The sequence below is a fragment of the Pipra filicauda genome, unplaced genomic scaffold (genome assembly GCF_003945595.2).
Source record: "Pipra filicauda isolate LSUMZ 115617 unplaced genomic scaffold, ASM394559v2 scaffold63_size3267554_pilon, whole genome shotgun sequence".
Classification (NCBI taxonomy): domain Eukaryota; kingdom Metazoa; phylum Chordata; class Aves; order Passeriformes; family Pipridae; genus Pipra; species Pipra filicauda.
The window spans coordinates 1,114,022-1,132,303 of NW_024104798.1; the positions used below are offsets into that span (position 1 = coordinate 1,114,022).

General features: G+C 46.1%; 2 protein-coding genes across 7 annotated transcripts in view; one reads left to right on the forward strand and one right to left on the reverse strand.

The window, feature by feature from the left end:
• The first annotated feature begins 622 nt into the window (after positions 1-622).
• Positions 623-7,785, forward strand: LOC113988904 (2-epi-5-epi-valiolone synthase-like). The gene is made up of 5 exons (XM_027722954.2): positions 623-792; positions 3,132-3,765; positions 5,360-5,593; positions 6,250-6,502; positions 7,174-7,785. The coding sequence occupies exons 1-5, from the start codon at positions 623-625 to the stop codon at positions 7,272-7,274; spliced, it is 1,392 nt and encodes a 463-aa protein (XP_027578755.2). The 3' UTR covers positions 7,275-7,785.
• Positions 7,786-13,612: 5,827 nt separating this feature from the next.
• Positions 13,613-18,282, reverse strand: part of MITF (melanocyte inducing transcription factor) — a 104,048-nt gene continuing 99,378 nt past the window's right edge. For all 6 annotated transcript variants that reach the window (XM_027722949.2, XM_039388355.1, XM_027722946.2 and 3 more), the window contains one exon: positions 13,613-17,621. In XM_027722949.2, the coding sequence (XP_027578750.1) occupies positions 17,220-17,621 (402 nt within the window). In that variant the 3' untranslated portion in view covers positions 13,613-17,219. The remainder of the gene's footprint in view (positions 17,622-18,282) is intronic.

Here is an 18,282-nt window from a genome sequence, read left to right on the forward strand (position 1 = left end):
CTTGGATACGTGGGGATCAAAACTCAGCTCATGCCCCAAGCATCCCCAAGCAGGAGATAAATTCTCTCTGATCATTTTTTTCAACCTACCATAAAGGCTAAAATGTGTATATATCATTTTGTTCCTCAATTCAAGAGAATCCCAGGAATGTGAGCTCAAAAGAGGTTTAACCAGATGATATCAATCCCCAGATACCCCAGCTGGTATCTGCTCCTGTCTCCCCCCATAAGAGCATCTTAGAGCTGCAGCCAGATCAGAGGCTCTGCTCAGCAAAGGACGTTCCTGAATGATGTGGAGAATCGCACAAACTGCCTTTCATAACTTCAAATTTGCTGTAGGGCATCATGTTGGAAGCTAATATATGCACTCCTATTGTACATCTTAAGCATTATAAAACCAGCTGATTACACAACCCCATCCTGGTACTCTCACGTGTCTTCAAATGTTCCTGCCACCCCTCACATGCATCCCAGATTAGATAATCTCAGTTTTGTAATTAGTCTCTCCCGTGGAGACAAGACCTCCCCTTCCAATGCCTGGTCACCTGGAGCCTTTAAAAAGCACCTCAGAGGCACCTAGTGATGGGAGAACCCTGAACAGGGAGATTTTACCCTCTGGAGGCATGCCGGTGTCGGAGGAGGCCTGTGCTCCAGCAGTCCCAGCCACCATGGCCCAGGAGCCCCGGCAGACAGACTTCCAGCTGGTGCGAGTCAAGAGCACGTGGTGCCGCATCAAGAAAGGAGAAGCCTTTTCCAATGGTGAGGACAAGATCACTCTCTCTGAGGCAAAAATGTAAGTATAGGAGCCCGTGTTGTTCACTGGCGACTGCGCTGGATGGCTCTGGCTGGCCAAACTTGGTGGTCTTCCCGGTGGGATGTATTTCAGATGGAAAAACCATCTTGTGCACCGTTGCGGCTTAGACTCACTGTTCCAGAATTACAGAATAGTTCAGGTTGGAAAGGACCTTTAAAGGTCATTGAGTTTAACCCCCCTGCCATGAGTAGGGACACCTTCCACTAGACCAGGTTGCTCAGAGCCCCATCCAACCCCCCCTACGTGTATGACCCTGTGAATGTGGCCCTCAGAACATCTGCAGTGTGGCAGCACAGGTTGTTCTCCTTGGCACAACTTGGCCATGTTGCAGAGGGAATTTTTTCAACACCCTTCATTTTTGTAGATGGGAAGTTTCTTCAAACTTCTGAAAAGCTTATGCAGGGACTTTTGCATGCTGCACTTGGGCTTTTTATTGCCACCTGTGTACCTGCAATCTATGTGTGCAAAAGCTGATGCGCAGGCATGGGAGATAGATGAGTTTATAGAGGTGGTTGAAGATAAATGAAAGGGGTAGGTGGAAAAAATAAACAGCCCCTGACAGGAGGAAAACCCTTAACGCATCTCTCAAACTGCAGGAGTCACCTAATGCTGCTTCAGACAGAGCAGAGAGATAAATTTCCCCCAGGGATACATACAGCTCTTTGCTGGTATTACATCTCTCCAGTTAATTATCCTTTAATTACAGAATACTCCTTTTCATGAGCACATGGACCCCCATTTGTGATGCAGATATTTCTTAATACAACGCTGCTTTGCATATCAGAAGTTTTCTAGCATTTGTCATGCTCGGATTTTAATGGCACAAGTCTAACCCCTTTCTCAGTGAGGTCAGAGGAACCTTTACCAGTGCTGGCAGTGGGCAGTGACTGCACACGACCATCACTCAGGCAGAGCTGCAGCAGATTGAGCAGGACTTTAGCAGACCCAAAAGCAGTCTGCTGGAGCTCAGACAATAGCAGGATGAAACTAGGGCCTAAGAACACCCAGGAAAATTCTCAGCTGACATATACTCCAACAAGGGAATGTTCAGCCTCAAATTCACTGTGATTTTCACCCAGCAGAGAGGTTGCAATGGGTACTGGTTGTGCCATCCAGCACCCAAAGCTGACTCCACCAACTAACATTCCAAACCATCCTGACTCTTAGAAGGATCACACACCAGAGATGGATGCACGTGCAGTTGAGGTACAGCTATAAGGTAGACATTTGGTGCATTAAAATGTACATGATGATGCTTTTTGTAATACTGCATTTTAAAAGCCCAGAAGAGATTTTCTGGAAGGTGTAAATCCTCACTGGTTTTCTTTAACAGCTATAAAGGTTAAGGATAGATTTAGAGACAATTAGTAAAGAAAGCAGAGAGGCATCTATTTAGAAATATAAGTGAATGTTCAGGCACGTGAAAAGAAATTGGACATGTAGGGAAATCTGATTATCTGAGCCAGCTGCTCACTCAAAAACAAAACAAAGGCTCACAGAAACTTTCATTTTTACCCAACTGCACCTTAAGAAATGGTCTTGTATAAAATACATTTTGCTGTTTCCTTCTCCCTTTTTTTTTCCTTCCTTTCCTGATTCCCAACTTATTTTTCCCCCGCCTCCCCCATCCCACAGAAGGAATAACTGGATTGTAGGGCTCTGTTCTTCACTGGTTTAGATAGATACTGCATGCTGCCTTTTATTTATCTTCAAAACTCCAGTATGGAAAAGTTTCACAACCCTCAAATAATTTTCTTTCCCTCTCTGGGAGCACTTCCTATTTCTATCATACCTGTTTCGAGGTAGAGATCCACTGGTTCAACTGGAGCATTTTAGAAACACAGATTTGTAAGGAGGTGTGTGGCTGTGTGAAGATGGATAGGAAGGAATCAACTCCTGTCACCTAGATATACTATCAGAGGATGCTTCCTCCATAAAAACTTCGGAAAATTTTGGCCACCTCTTCTCTTCCCCATTCCCTTTTTGGAAGCTAAAATGATTGATCTGGGTTTTTTTATGGGGTTTTCAACTTCCAGCATAGAAAACATGCTTCAGCCCTTCTTGGTCTGCACCTTTCCAATGCCCTGTAGGAATTCAGCCATTTGACTGTTCACTAAGACATGGAAGAGCTTCTCCAGCACTAAAGCTGCTGAGCCCTGACACTCAGAAGGGTGTCCCACCCTCAGAGCCCCACGCTTCAGCAGTGCATGGGCAGGAGACTCCACATTCCTCACCTCCCAGCTACATCCTTAAACTAGTTCAGACATGCAAAGGACAAAATAGAATGATTTCAAACCTTGTTTTCTGCCCCTTGCCAGAGGTGAGTGCATCTCCGAATGTGGGATTTCCTGGACAATTGAAGCTCCCATCTATTTTTGCTACAAGGTGGTAGAAACATACAATATTCTGGATCCCTCTAACACTACTCTGCTCTGGGGTCACATCACCGACCCCCAGCAACTAGAGCTCGCCGCCACCAGCAAGAGGAAACCGAGGCGCTTTGTCGTCATAGACGAAGTCGTTGACAAACTTTATGGCTCCAGAGTCAGAGAATACTTTGAAGAGAACAATGTTCAGCACAAAATCCTCGCCCTGCCCACCACCGAAGAAACAAAATCCATGGACCTGGTCTTGAACATCCTGCAAGAAGTCCAAGACTTCAGCATCGACAGGCGAACCGAGCCCATCATCGCCATCGGAGGGGGCGTCTGCCTGGACATCGTGGGACTCGCCGCGTCCCTCTACCGACGACGCACCCCCTACATTCGGGTCCCAACAACCCTCCTCTCCTACGTTGATGCCAGCGTGGGGGCGAAGACCGGGGTGAATTTCCTGCAGTGTAAGAACAAGCTCGGGGGCTACACCCCCCCAGTAGCCAGCTTCCTGGATAGATCCTTCATCCAGAGCATTCCCCGGCGGCACATCTCCAACGGCCTCGGGGAAATCTTAAAGGTATGAGCTCTTGCAAGTGCAGTTTTCGAAACTGAAATCATAGAAAGGTTTGGGGTGGAAGGGGCCTTTAAAGGTCATCAAGTCCAATCCCCCTGCAATGAGCAGGGACACCTTCCGCTAGATCAGGCTGCTCAAAGCCCCATTCAGCATGTCCTTGAATATTTCCAGGGATGGGGCATCTACCATTTCTCTGGGAAACCTGTTCTAGTGTTTCACTACATTCATTATGAAAAAATTCTCCCTTATATCTAGTCTGAACCTACCCTATTTTAGTTTAAACCATCACCCCTTGTTCTATCACAACAAGCCCTACTAAAAAGTCTGTCCCCATCTTTCTTATAAGCCCCTTTTAAGTATTGAAATGCTGGTAAAATGTCCAGCAGCATCCATGGTGTTGTATAAACAACCTTAGAGAAAACAAGGTGGGCCATCAAGGCTGCACAGTGACTTTTAACTCTCATTGAGTTTATACATTTATATTTTTTAGAGCTGCTAAACTTGTTGGAACACCCCTCACACACAATGTCTAGTGCTAACCCTGCAGAGTACACTTCAAAACTTATGGCCAGCTGTAGACACAGGAATATCTTCCTGTTGAGTCTGATCCATAGCACTCTATAATGAACTCTTGGCAGAGAATTTGAGGCTCATTATACTGGGGATTAATAATCTGCAAGATCATTTGCACCTACCTCACCGGGTATGTCAAGTGTGGTCAATCAATCTCCTGTGAGGCAAATTCTACTCCTAAAATTACCTGGAAAGTGCACAGTAAATGGCTTTATGCCTGGAGAGCTTTGGAAACTTTTGATAAAGCAGAGTTCAAGCTATTAAAGTGTATTAGAGATGAGTTCATCATCAGCATTTTTCAGTGCTTGCACAGTGGGAAGTCCTGAGGATATCTGAAGGTTTCTGGCAGGCACTGGGAAACCTGCAGGTCACCATTCCCCACTGCAGGAGGGGCCTAATGCCCGAATCTGGGGCGGGAAAAATATGTACTTCTAACAAGTAATTCACTTCTAAACCCTCATATGCTCTATATTGCAGTGCTTTCCCACCTTCCCTTGCCTGAAAAGCAACCCCAAGGATTAGATGTGAGTTGTCCTGGGGGTGGCCACCATCTAGTCTCTAGTTTCCTTCCAAGCACACAAATAACCAAAGCTTGTTCCAAACCATCTGCTGGGATGTGGGAGCACGTAGCAAACTCCCAGCAGGGGCAGAACTGCCCAGTAACAAGGGAACTTGCACGCCAGTGCTCCCATAATCTCTGGCATTTTGCCAGAGTCACTGGGCATTTCCACGCTGCCTCTTGCACCCAGCTTCACTCACCACAGCTGACAACATGTGCAACACCATCAGGTCACATTCCCTAGAGGCCTGGTGGACACACACCAAACACAGCCAAGCTAACCAGGAACTGTGTCTGCAGAAACATTTTTTCAGGTTGCAGAGGCAGAACTTTGTGTACCACGTGTGCGGGTGTTCCTTTGCTAGTGTATAACATGATATTACAGTCCAATCTACTGAAACACTCACGTTTCCAACAGCACATCAGACAATTGTCCTTAATTACCTCTTCTGTTCTTTGTCCTAGATGGCCCTTATGAAACACAAAGGGCTGTTTGACCTGCTCAAGACCCATGGAAAATACCTTCTGGACACCAAGTTCCAGTCCTGCAGCGGCTTTGCTGACCACGGGGATGCTGCACTGCAGACCACCAGGATTGCCATTGAAACCATGTTGGAGGAGCTGGCTCCCAACCTCTGGGAGGATGACCTGGACAGACTGGTTGATTTTGGTCACGTTATAAGTCCAGAGCTGGAAATGGTGAGTGAAAGACTTCATACTACAACATCCATTTTAAATAAAAAAATTTAAAAAATTCAATTGGCAGCATGAAAACTCTGCGAAAAGGAGCTGAGCTAAACTCCAGATTTGCACATTACCCCAGATCAGCCAACGCAGCAGCCTGGTCTTGTTGGACAGGCTGTTTTCCCCACACCTCCACCCATGTTTCCTATTCAGACCTCAGGCCTGTTGTTACTTCTTACTGGGAATTTACTGGAGCACAGAGATGACCAGATTTCAGTGAAGCTACAAGAAATCACCAACATGAGCTGTAACAGCACAAAGACATAGAGACCATAGCCCATATTGCCGGGGAGAAATTGCCACTGAGGAATGAGGGGGATGACTTACTCAGAGACAAGATTCAGAGCTCTTCCCTCCATCCTGTGGTGCTCTATCAGTGATTTAGGTGGAAGTAGAATTAAATCCTGGATCTCTATGGGAGACTTTAGATGTAATTAGCCACATGTAAAACAGATCACCCTCGCAGCCCGTAAACCACAAGATGCCAACAACCAGCAAGTGCAGCGAGTCAAGTGTCAATTTTCAGGTGCAATTTTAGAAAAAAACCTACTTATTTCCTCTTTGCCAGCCCAAACCCTTTTTTTCTGCCACCCACCTTTGCTGTGTTCCAGAGGGTTTTGCCGTCGCTGATGCACGGGGAGGCTGTGAACGTCGACATGGCATTCATGACGTACGTGGCCCACGCGCGGGGGCTCATCGCCGCCGAGGAGAGGGAGCAGATCCTCCAGTGCATGAGGGGCCTGGAGCTGCCGGTCTGGCACAGCGGCTGCAGCTGGGCCCTCATCAAGACAGCCCTGAGGGAGCGCCTGAAGCACAGCGGGGGACAGCCCCGGATGCCTCTGCCCACCGGCCTCGGTGTAGCAGGTACGGCGATGAGGGACACCAGGGAGCCTCCAGAGTGGGAATCTGGGGGACATCCCAGCACAGGGGCATGCTGGAAAACTGCAGCTGTGTATTTCTGGGTTTTCTGGTGCTTTTGTTCACATCTTGATAAAGCCACTGAGAGATGGGATCCGTCTCATGTGTAACCACCAGAACTCCGTTAAGGACTGAGGCCTAATTAACCGTACTATAATTAACCAATTCACCTTGCAAAGGTGTTTGCAAACCAACAGGTAAACACAGTGCTCTGGCAGACAAAGCAAGGTCAAAAAGGAAAAAAATTCCTTTGCTGTACTTGAAAAGATTAGTTAAATAGTCCTTGGCAAAAGGAATTTAGTGTAATACTGTGCCTAGAACTAATAGTTGAAAACTAAATAGTATCTGTTCAGTATCTGGGATGAAATATTATTATTTACAAGATTTAAAGATAAAAACCAACCAATCCCTAATACAGAAGCAACTCAAGGGACCATATTGTGAACTCTGGCATCAATATCCATCCAGACTACTTCCATGAAGCTCAGTCTCTATGCATCCATAAGACAACAGACTTTCACAAACTGTTTGGAGGAGTGACTGTCCCCCTCAGTCAGTGTGTGCAGGCAGGAAAAGCTCCTCTGGATGTTCTGTTAACGACAACTCTTATTTTCCAGAGATATTCAATGACACCAGTGAAGAGACCCTGGAGAAAGCATACAAGCTGTGGGTCAGGGACTGCAGGACGGTGCTGGAGGAAGAGCCGGCTGCTCTCTGATTGCTGCGAGCCCAAGCTGATGTCCTGCCCCACACCTGTTTGCCACTGTAAATTAGTGAGCAGAACTGAATTTTAAACAACATAAACAGAGAAGCACCTGTGAAACTGCATACACCCCAGAGCATGGAACAAGAAGAATCTTGGCATCTAACCCCATTTACCTTTTTCAATTGCTTTGTTTGAAAGGGAATCTATCGATGCTCAAGAATTGAACACTCACAAGTGAAACCACCAAGTGCCTGTAGTGTAGTTCATAGCAAGCTGTCTCCTCTTGGGGAATGTGAGCAGGATTATTCATTTGGTTAATCCAAGCTGGGGGCTGCCAAGGCCCTTCCCAGTGGTATCCCACCATTGCTTGTGCTTGGACCCCTGATGGGGGTAGGTGTAGCTGACTCATAGCCATGGCATGGGTATAGCTGGCTCACAGACCATGGCATGGCACCATGCACAATCTCCATGCTCTGCAAAATTATCTCCTTCATAGAAAATATAGATCATATTATCTCCTTCACTAGTTTTGGCATTATTCTTTTCTTCTTGGTGTTCTTCCTGTTTTCTCAGCTCATTCAAGCCAGCAAAAAAAGAAACTCATCTGCCAGCCTTTGCACGACACTCTGATTACAGGCACTGTCACTAGCCACAGATCACTGAATACTGCTGCTGTGAACCACAATGGGAGCTGTATCTTGACAGCATGGCAGTTCTATGTCTTGGGACTCTCAGATACTGAGGACGTGCTGGCAAGGCCCCTCTTGCTGCCCAAATGTATGCAGTGGTCTCACTGTGCAACCCCTGCAAGCCCCTGGACTGACAAATAGGGTACACTTTGCAGCAGTTGTGCCTATGAACAAAGTTGGGCTCCTGGCTGTATTTCAGAACCACCAAGTGTCCCCACATCTGCCACAGTTCTCCTTGTACCTGTCTGTCTGGGGCTCCTTCCCCATCACAGCCCTTTCTGATTAGATTAAGGCCAGCTGGGGAAAACCAAGAGAAATTAGAGAAGTCCAGGCAAGTTTATCATCTTCAAGCAGCCTCAGTGTCATGTCTCAAGATCCTGGCAGACTCAGAGCAGATTATATATTGGATGCTGATGGTGAAAAAAATAAAGGCAATGCCATCCTTCTCCCTGGAGGTCCAATCAAAGGAATTGCAACGAACAAACAGCCTTTGAATTATTTACAGCATTATTTGTTTTTTCCCTGCTGGTGTTTTTTTCCCACATCAGTTTGTGCTGATGTGCTGGCTTCTGTTTTGCTAAAGTAATAAAAGCTACTAAAATTTAAAAACTTTTGGAATAATGATTGCAGTGTGTACTTGGGTACATTTGCACATGCTTGAGAGACAGAAAGAGACTGGAGAAGTGAGGCATATAGCCGACATAATAAATTCCTTTTTGCACTTGAGTCTGCAGAGGATGTGCCTAAAAATACACCAAAAGCCCTCCTCAGCCCTTTTCCAGATCAGTGCATCTCTCCAGGTTCAGGACAGGGTTTCACACAGATGGTACCATCTTACCAAGGAGCACACAGCTTTTAGAGCACATCCTTAGAGTCACAACTTCCCATAGAAATAACTCCATAATTCCCCAAGTTAAATAAGCCTGGGGCTGAGGATATCAGTGAACGTGTGTCCTTTTTCCAGACCATCAAACAAGGGTTCATTCAGCCGGGTCCTGCAGCCACCGAGTCAGGAGAGCATCGCTGCCACTCGCAGGGATCCTCCGGCACTGCCAGCCTTGGCTGGAACGGACAGGGACAGTGCAACAGGAGACAGGGAGGACCCATGTACATAAATATCTGAAGGGAGGGTGTCAAGAGGATTGACCAGGCTCTGCTGCATGGTGCAAAGCAATAGGACAAGAGGCAACGGGCAGAAAGTGATGCACAGGAAGTTCCACCTGAACACGAGGAAGAACTTCTTCCCTCCGCAGTGACCGAGTGCTGGAACAGAGACCAGAGAGGGTGTGCAGTTCCCTCACTGGGGATATTCCAGAACCATCTGGATGCAGTCCTGTGCCATGTGCTCTAGGATGACCCTGTTTGAGCAGGGAGGTTGGACCAGATGACCTCCTGTGGTATCTTCCAACCTGAAACATTCTGTGATTCTGTGACCCAAAATTTTTAGGAGCCTGAGAGAGCCCCAAGGAGAGCAGTCTGAGGGGCAAGGTGCCTACAGGAGAGGATGTGATGTGCTTACAGTGATCACCTGAGCACACTTGCAAGTAGTTTACCTCCTCTCAAGCATCTGGGTGGGCTATTTTTCACATCAGATAACCTAGAAATGAATGAAGTACAGGATTATTGTCTGCCCAACAGTCAATGTCCTTCATGCAGCAGTCCTACTCCCATCTACCTCCATGGAGGAGGTGCAAGACAAACATCCAACTTCAGTTTCCTATTTTAAATGTCCAGGGAGACACTCTCAGGAGCCCAAAAGCATTTAGCTCTCCAGTTCCATGGAAAGCCAAGGTGCAGCTTAGCAGAGTCCAGGTGAACTGAACTCAGAAGAGTCACAAAACCACACACACATATTAAAAGCCCACCATCTAGGACTGATGTGCTACCACCTTCCAGCCATCAGCTTTGCCTCCGTCTCCAGAAGCCGGCGTGTCTGCAACAACATATCCAAGGAGCTGGAGCGCAATTAAGACTGAAAAGTGAACACATGATTATTAATTTTTTTTTGCCCTCCCTTCTGCTGTGGGTGACAGAACACAATCAGCCCCTGACGTGCTTGGTTGCTTGGTAGCAGACAGCCACATTTTTAATTATATACTAAAATATGCTAAAGAACATAAAACGGCTGCGTGACTAATACGTGTATATCAAGAAAGGCACATGACAGCAGCAAAATTGCTTCAGTGTCTGATAAAAAGTGCCTCTGTCAGGCTTGTCATCAAAAGATCAAGGGAAAGGGGTGGAAAGTATTATTAATAAAACAGTGACTTTTAAAAATACCCCTCATTGTTTGAGGTGCATTTTTTTTAATGTCTAGCATGAATTTAATTCTTTTCCATTTATTCAGCTTTGACTTAGTTCCTGCTTTTCCAAACAGAATTATTATATTAGACCTAAAAAAACTCTGCTTATGATGCATGACTCCAAAAAGAAAAGTGGAAAGCTTGTAGGATCCAGCTGGGTCCTCAGCAGTGCAAGTTCTTCATGGATTTGTTTGAACAAAATTACTTTAGTGGTCAGAGAACAAGAAATTATTTTATTATTTACATGTTCTGAAGTAATTTCTTTTGCAACAACCTGCTCTATAAACTGCTTTTCAGCAGGGAAAAAAGAAGACAAAGATTAATTAAGGTCCCTTCCAATCCAAACCAGTCTACAATTCTGTGGTTCTAGGACTGAAAAAGGAGCATCTACATAGTTATTACTCACGCCCAGTGAACGGTAGCATTCAATGTACCCCGTGTAAAATGAGAATCAGACCAGTGATTTTGAAGACAATAAAAGATTTTGACTAAATGTATTTAAAGTGGCTAAAGAAACAGCGATGATCATTAACAGTGACAACTCAACACATGCTCAACTCCTCTGTGCCCGCCTGTCTGGAGCCCATCACTCGCAGGGATCCACCAGCCTGTAAATTATGTTCTGCATTCAGAGACAACGATTTGCAAATGACATAATTAAATCACAATTCGCCTTAGAGCAAGGTGGGTTTGCCGGCCTCTGCCAGGATGGAGCTGCTGGGGTGGAGCAAAGGCAGCACCACAGGGAGATGCCGCTGAAATCCTCACGGTGGCACATCTGTGCCCACCGAGAGAAGCTTGTCCTCATTCCAGGCAGCTGGAAAAGCCACAGCCCCACAAGAGTGTGCTGTTCCCCACTCTTTTAATTAATGTCTAACTCTCGCTGCTATCACAGGTGGAGAGGAGGAAAGCCAGTGGGAGCACGGAGCTCTGGAGAGGCACTGCTGAACAGCACGAGAGCAGGCAAAGTGTTTGAGCAAGACCAGAGTCCCCAGAGCTGTGTGCCCCATCCACCAAACCCTGCTTTGAGACAGTACTGACAGTATGTAGCTGTGTGCATCACCCTCATGGTGATTTTTATAAATACATTAAATAACAATCAATATTTAGATGTTTTGCATGCCCTGGCCCTTCCTACTGAATGCAGCAGCCTCTCCTTGCCTCACACAGCTCTTGGACAGCACTAATGCACAGGTCTGTCAAAGGAACCCTTTATGATACCAGGGCACAACAGGGCTTCAGCCCCAGGAAGGCCAGCTCCAGAAAGTGCCGGGGTGGGATAAACCAGCAGGAGCACGAGGTGCTGGGAGCTTCCCTCTCTCCAGGGAATCCATGTGTGCTCGGCACAGATGGACTTCAGAGAAGCCTTCTTGCTCCTTTGCAGTCTAGGTGAAAAAGTTGTAAACAGGATGAAACTGCAGCTTCAGGCCTCGGCAGAGACGTGAACCTCAGCACATGACACACAGCTCCCAAAAACTGAGTTAAAAACGCAGCAGTTTCTAGGAAGTGTGTACTGCGGTCACAGGCAAAGACAAGGGTGATGGTCAGTGCACACACATTTAACCTCTAAGGCAGCATCCTGTTTAGCCTCAGTGATTTTAACAAGTCAGGGACACTTTTTCAAGCCATTACCCTGCAATTTTAAACAAGTGCATTTCAAAGGAGCTGGTGCAACAGGGTACAGCATCGTTCAGTGCTGGGACCACCCCCGGATGAGAGAGCAAAAGGAGCAGCACTGCTGAAGCCACTGAGACAGGGCAATCACCATCTCCCTCCTGGCACTGGGAGCTGTCAGGCTCCCAGGTCTCCTCAGAAGGAAAGCAGAAGAAGGTGACCCAGTGGCAGCATCCTGCTGTGCCACCACACAACAGCCAAGCCCTGCCCCACCCCACAGCCCAGCCACGGGGCTTTCCAGCAAACCAGACCCCACCAGACATAGGTGGACATACTTTTAATATCCACTTTCTTACCCTGCAAAGAATTTTTCAGGTTTGTCCAAAGGAGCTAAAAGGCTTCTAAGCAGAGCTGCCACCACTCCTTTGCTGGTACACTGAGCTATTGCCTACAGCCACTAATCCCACGACAGGTATTCTTCCTGCTCCTCCTGGGTTCTGCAACCCAGCCAAAACCTCGAGGTGCTCCCACCCAAAGCAAGAAATTCACTCCAAACTGACCACCAAAGCCAAGCCAAAATACATCCAAGAACTCAAACTTAAATTAGAAATTATAACCCAGACTGCTGATATGTATTTCCTACTGCAGTATTACAATGGCACAATCTAATAGTATGTTGAATTTCTAAAGAAATTACATTACAAAACCTACTGGAAATACTCACAAGCTTCTACTTAAGTATCTTCTACAAAGAGGGAGCCGGTCTTTTCAGCTGTAGTCCTAGCAGAGTCTGCATTTTTTGTTGGGTTGGTTTTTAAATTGAGTCAGTAATTTTTAATTTCAACTGAATTAGGTATTTTCTACTCCTAATAGGTATCAGACTTTCAAGACACAGGCCAAATTCAAACTTCTGTTTGCATTCAGGGCTCAAAACCATGAGATAACACTCATGAACCTCCACTGCTGCTGCAGCAGGACCACAGAGACACAGGGACTCAATGCTGTGAGCACAGGAAGCGACAGCCTGTCAAAGAACAAGACCAGAAGGGATGAAAGCAACAGAGACAGGGAGAAATAATGAAGATAGCAAGACACAATAAGACTCCAGCTGGTTCCTCATCACCACGAGCTGCAGCTCCCAGCACAACCCAGGAGCAGCTGTTTGCATGGTGGGTGAGTGCAGGTCTGGGAGGAGGAACCTGGGCATGAGCGCAGGGAGGGTGGGGATCCCATGCACAGGTCAGCTGGAGAAGGTGGTGAGGGGCTCCTGCATAGGACGGCTGGGGGTGGGTGACCTTGCAGGAGTGACAGCAGGGCAAAGGGGCCTCACTGAGCCCACGCCTGGCACAGGGTGCTGGTGAGCAGCAAAGGGCAGCGCTGCCAGGGGTGGTTTTGGCAGACGCCCACAGGAGCAGGGAGGGAGCCAGGCAAATGGCAGGAGCCCATGAGTGGGGAGAGGCAATGACATTTTACCACACTCACTTGTTTTACTCCTTACGCTGCACCAGGTCTCTCCACCTTGGTGTGTGTTTGCAAAGCCCCAGTGGGGTCTGATCTGTAGGTCCATCCTCCCGTGCTACCACCATACAAACACAACTGGACAGTTCTGGTGCAACCAGGGATGCCAACCAACACCAGGTCAGGGACGTGGACACACCCATCAGACACAGGAGCACTGCAGGGACTCCAAATACACAGGAGAACAAGATCCACCCACATGGAAAACGAGTGACTTACACAGACATATGTGAAAAACCAAATGCTTTAATCCATCTATCAAGAACAACAGTTCAAATTATTTCATTGGATACATTAATAATTGATCCATAATTTACAGTGCTATGGACCATACACAAATTATTGCTGCAGTCAACAGCAGATGAATATCAACATTACAGTACCAAGCATCATAGCAAGAGGCAGTAATTAATGTCACTTTTTCAAGAAATATAGGTATTCATACTATTATCAACATCAGCTTCCCCCCCAGTGCATTTTATGTCAAACAACATAAATGTAAGTGCATTATTTTGTGCTTTGTGCTTTCCTCATGTACCTTCTTTTTGCTTTACAGGTTGTAAGAGTTAAATATTGCTTTATAGGCCAAAAGCAGTAAGGAAGAACTTCATGGTACTCTGCATGTCCCTGCCTGTTGCACGGGTTTGGCAAAGTGAGAATTGGTCGTTCCCCACCCACCTGCTCAGGGAAGTCGTCGCTGCCCAGCGTCACACGAGTCACCGTCCCCAGAGAGGGCAACAACTTCTGTCCATCTCACTCCACCCAGTCCATGCCAAACCCTGCCTGTCATCGCCGTCTCTGTCCTCTGCCACCGATGCCCTGCAAAACCTCACAGCCACACGCTCCATGATGCCCAAAAGGGCAAAGGGACCTCCCATTAGCACCCACCTGGGGGTCTGTGTCTCCTAGAAGGTGTCCCCACTGCAGTGTCACCATTCAAAGGGTGGGCAGACTCAGAGCAGGGCTGTGGCCTAAGGAAACACGGGGTGAAGAGTGAGCAGGGCACAGCAGAGTTGTATGTTACCCCAGAACAACACAAGGTACAGGGAGCACACAACAGAGCTGCTGTGGCCACAGCGACTTCTATCCAGGAATCCAGCTCTTGATGTAATGGTTTGCCTTGAATCCTAACTCACCTCCACACAGACACAGCTAAGAATTAGAAGTCATGGCTGTCAATGAGTACCAGTGGTTTCACATAAACTCGAAAAATATTAATATACCACAGTCTAGACTTGAATTTCTGAATGTCCAGCACAGGCACCAAACCAAAATCCTTATTCAATATACTCAGTGGTTCTCAGTTACTACACTCCAGCGTGCACACCCTAATTTGTTGTACCAATGCTGCAGAGCTGTCCCATTTTCATGGGGGAGGGTAACACAGGTCTGTGTTACAGCTACAAGCATTTTTTACAGCCCTGATTTTCTCACCTGTCACCCTAACCAAACAGCAGCACCAGAAGCCTGTACCCCCATACTCGACTCAGAGCTGACTATGGCACAGCTGCCTTGCAGGGACTGGGAGCATTTCCCTGCCCGAGGACCATGGTGGCCACAGTGCATCCTGCAGGCTCCTGGGTCCTGCCTGGGCCAGAGCTTCTCTACCCTAGGAAAGACACATTCCCAAAAGCTGTCTGGGGCTGGGGGGGGGAGGGGGCGGGAGAGGCATCATTACAATCTAACTCCAGCTCCTCCTTCAAAAACTACAAAGGAAAGAAAGAAGCCACAACCCGGTGGTTGCATCAACGCTAACACATAGCTGGTGGCTCAAGCAGGAAGGGAGAGGGCCGGACACAACCAGCACAGCCACAGAAAGAGCAACACACAGACCCGGGAGTACCGTAACCGCAGCTGGGTCCCCGCCATCCACACCGGGAGCAGTGGTGCCCGGCAGGGACACCAGGAACTCTCCCATGGAGAAGCTTTTGGGTTGGACTCCTGACACCGTCCCCAGCTGCCCCATCACCACCCAATTCACATTTGGTTTCTGAGCACTAACTGCCGAGCCCCAGGTTTCCTTGGAAAGCCTCCCAAACTGGCACTCAAGTCACTCACCGTCGCACTCATCCCATGGAATTTCCAGTGTAGCACAAAGGAGAACGGGAAGCTCTTGTTTTCTACACGTAGGCACCATGCTACACCTCAACGTCCTACAAACCACCACCCTAAAGCTCTCTCCTACGCCACACTTCAGTCAGTGCTAGTCGAGGAAGACTACAACTAGAGTTTAAGGCACTTCATTCTGAACGAGCTACGCCTGCGAGTCAGCTGTAGGCTGCCATGGAGAAATCCACTCCCTCCATCTAGCTCGGAACACCGCATGTCACCTCCGTGAAACACCTAGGCTGGATATAATACAAGGAAAACTACCGTTATTGCATAGGACTACACTTGAGTAGATAATGCACCGAACTACTTTTACAACATGGTTGTATGTTAAAAATTAATAACATTGTTATCAAGTAACAGTTATTTGCAGATACAGTAATTTACTCTTTTTTTTTTGTTGTTTTTTTTTTCTTATGTCAGCCCCAGTGCTGAAATAGAACACAAATTGCTCTAACGGGTATATTAACTACATAGTTATGTTTTCAAGCATATTACTACTTTTTTTTCAGTATCACTAAAAATAAATATGTAAGTTCAGTTTCTCTACAGAGTTGTTTTATTACCTAATCTAAATTTTTACTCTACCTTAAATGCGTTTAAAAACATTTTCAAAGTGAGACTAATATACAAAATATTCTTGAAATCTCTCTGAAAACACAGAACCCTGCATAAAAGCTTCCTTTCAAGTGTTTACAAAGAACGCAGAAAACTTCCAATGAGTTTTAAAAATGTCAAAAAATCGTTGCAATATTAAGAGGCAAAAATCTTACAAATGAAATACAAATAAATTTAAAACAAAAAGTTGAGGATAACTAAGGAATCCATGCAAATCAAAAGAAACTGTACAATGCAATTTAAAAAATAAAATAAAGCCAATTAGATATGTACAACATAATGTGCCCAGCTGATAAAATGCCTTTTTTTTTTTGTCCAAAGAGTGTATTCCAACTTACAGTGCTCCTGCTTGGTTTGTTGTTGGCAAAGTCACCAACGTGTGTCACAAAACAAAATAAAAATTTAAGAGGAAAAACTTGAACCGTGATCAAAAGGAAAACCCAAATCAGCTCAGAGTAAAATTAAACAACACTCTGAGACACTCACATCTCCCTGCAGTTTCAGCAACAGCATTTTTATATCACAATCAACGCAATCAGGATGTCTTAACACTTGGTTTTAGTTTGTATTCTGAGTGGAATAGGGTGGGTATTTTCCCTAAACACTTGTCATGTAAGACCAACATTTGAGGGACACTGTATCTTTAAGGCAGCACTATTCAATTAATACAATTACAAATTGGACTTTTTTTTTTTTTTGGTTTCTTTACATTCTTTAACTTTACATTTTGTTTCCAGGTAAATAGGTTGCATTTACAATCCTACGATTGCCCCCTCCCCCCCGAGTAGAAACAGACTCTTCATCTGTAATTCTATTGCTTTGAGTAGATTTGACCAGTTCAAAGTTCTTGGCGAATCCAGTTCACAGATACTGTACATATGCTGTACAATATTTTGGAGGCATTGGTAGTTTTAAAATAGAATATACAAGTTTCTTCACAAAAATTCTAAAAAAAATCCTATATATATAATATGTACACACACGCACACACACTGATGAAGCACAAGGGGGAAAAAAAAAAAATCAAAAAAATTCTACAAAAGGTAAATTATTTCATCTACTGATCAAGAACCAAAGTAGTTTATGAAAGGTGTGCCAAGTATATGCTAACAAGCATGATCAGTGTCCTCCATGCTCACGCTGCTCCGCCTGCTACTCGTCTTCGACGCCCCAGGAGACACGGAGGAAAGTAGTGGGTCAGTTACTCCAACGGGGGAGAGGGTATCGTCCATCAAGATATCTTCCAGTTTGGATCCCATTTTGGCAGGAACACTGTACGTGCCAGCTGGTTCAGTCACGTTCCCGAGGTTGTCGCTGAAGGTGATGGTGCCGTCAGTGAGGTCGAGGGTGGTGGTGCAGGACAGGTCTGTGTGGTGTGGCATCATGTCTTGGGTGCAGTTGTCCAGCACAGGCTCCTGTTTGATGACCCTGTTGACCATGTCAGGGGAGCAAAGGCCTGTAGATGGAACAAGGGACAGTCCGTGTGCCCGAGCTTGCATCTCAAGTTCCTGTGAAGGATGATAAGGGACAAATTAAAAGAAAATCTGAAAGGAAAATCTGTCATCTTACACTCACCTTGCAACTCACAGTTTTCTTCTCCTGTACACATCCCTCTCCCATAGTGACCTTGCACACTCCAGCCCTGCAAATTTGCACCTGAACATCAGTCTCTTGAAGAGGTGGGTGAACACCACCCCACACAGGTCCTTCACACTCCTCCTCAGAACCTACACCAGAGCCAAAACCCAGTGCTCTGTAGCACAGACATGTTTCCCCTCAGGCCTCTTTCTCAAACCAGTGCCAGGATAGGCAAGTTTGGCATCACGTACGGTGAGGAAAACATTTAAAAATAGGAAAAAATGAAATAGCAGAAGCATATGCTTATTACTTTAATAAAGTCATATGTGAAGGCATAGCAGGTCTATAGGAAGGGACATTTCTAATTCTACAAGTCTAGCAGAGTTTGAAGAGATCAACCAAAACTGAGCAAACACTATCTCTGCACTGAAATAAAACAAGCAAGTCACAGGAAGGCCTTAGACTTCACACACAGCCAGGATTCTTCAAATCTCCCCAGAAAGTTTAAATCCCACCTTCACATGTAATCATACAGATGCACTTGACTGAAAACATAATAGAAGAATTCACTTAAATGGCCTTTCATGAATA

What these genes read in the sequence shown, in the direction of transcription:
- LOC113988904 (XM_027722954.2), top strand. Translation starts at nt 623, where the DNA reads ATGCCGGTGTCGGAGGAGGCCTGTGCTCCAGCAGTCCCAGCCACCATG. An exon ending in ACTCTCTCTGAGGCAAAAAT is followed by an intron (nt 793 to 3,131) that starts GTAAGTATAGGA and finishes GCCCCTTGCCAG; the next exon opens with AGGTGAGTGCATCTCCGAAT. An exon ending in TAAGTCCAGAGCTGGAAATG is followed by an intron (nt 5,594 to 6,249) that starts GTGAGTGAAAGA and finishes GCTGTGTTCCAG; the next exon opens with AGGGTTTTGCCGTCGCTGAT.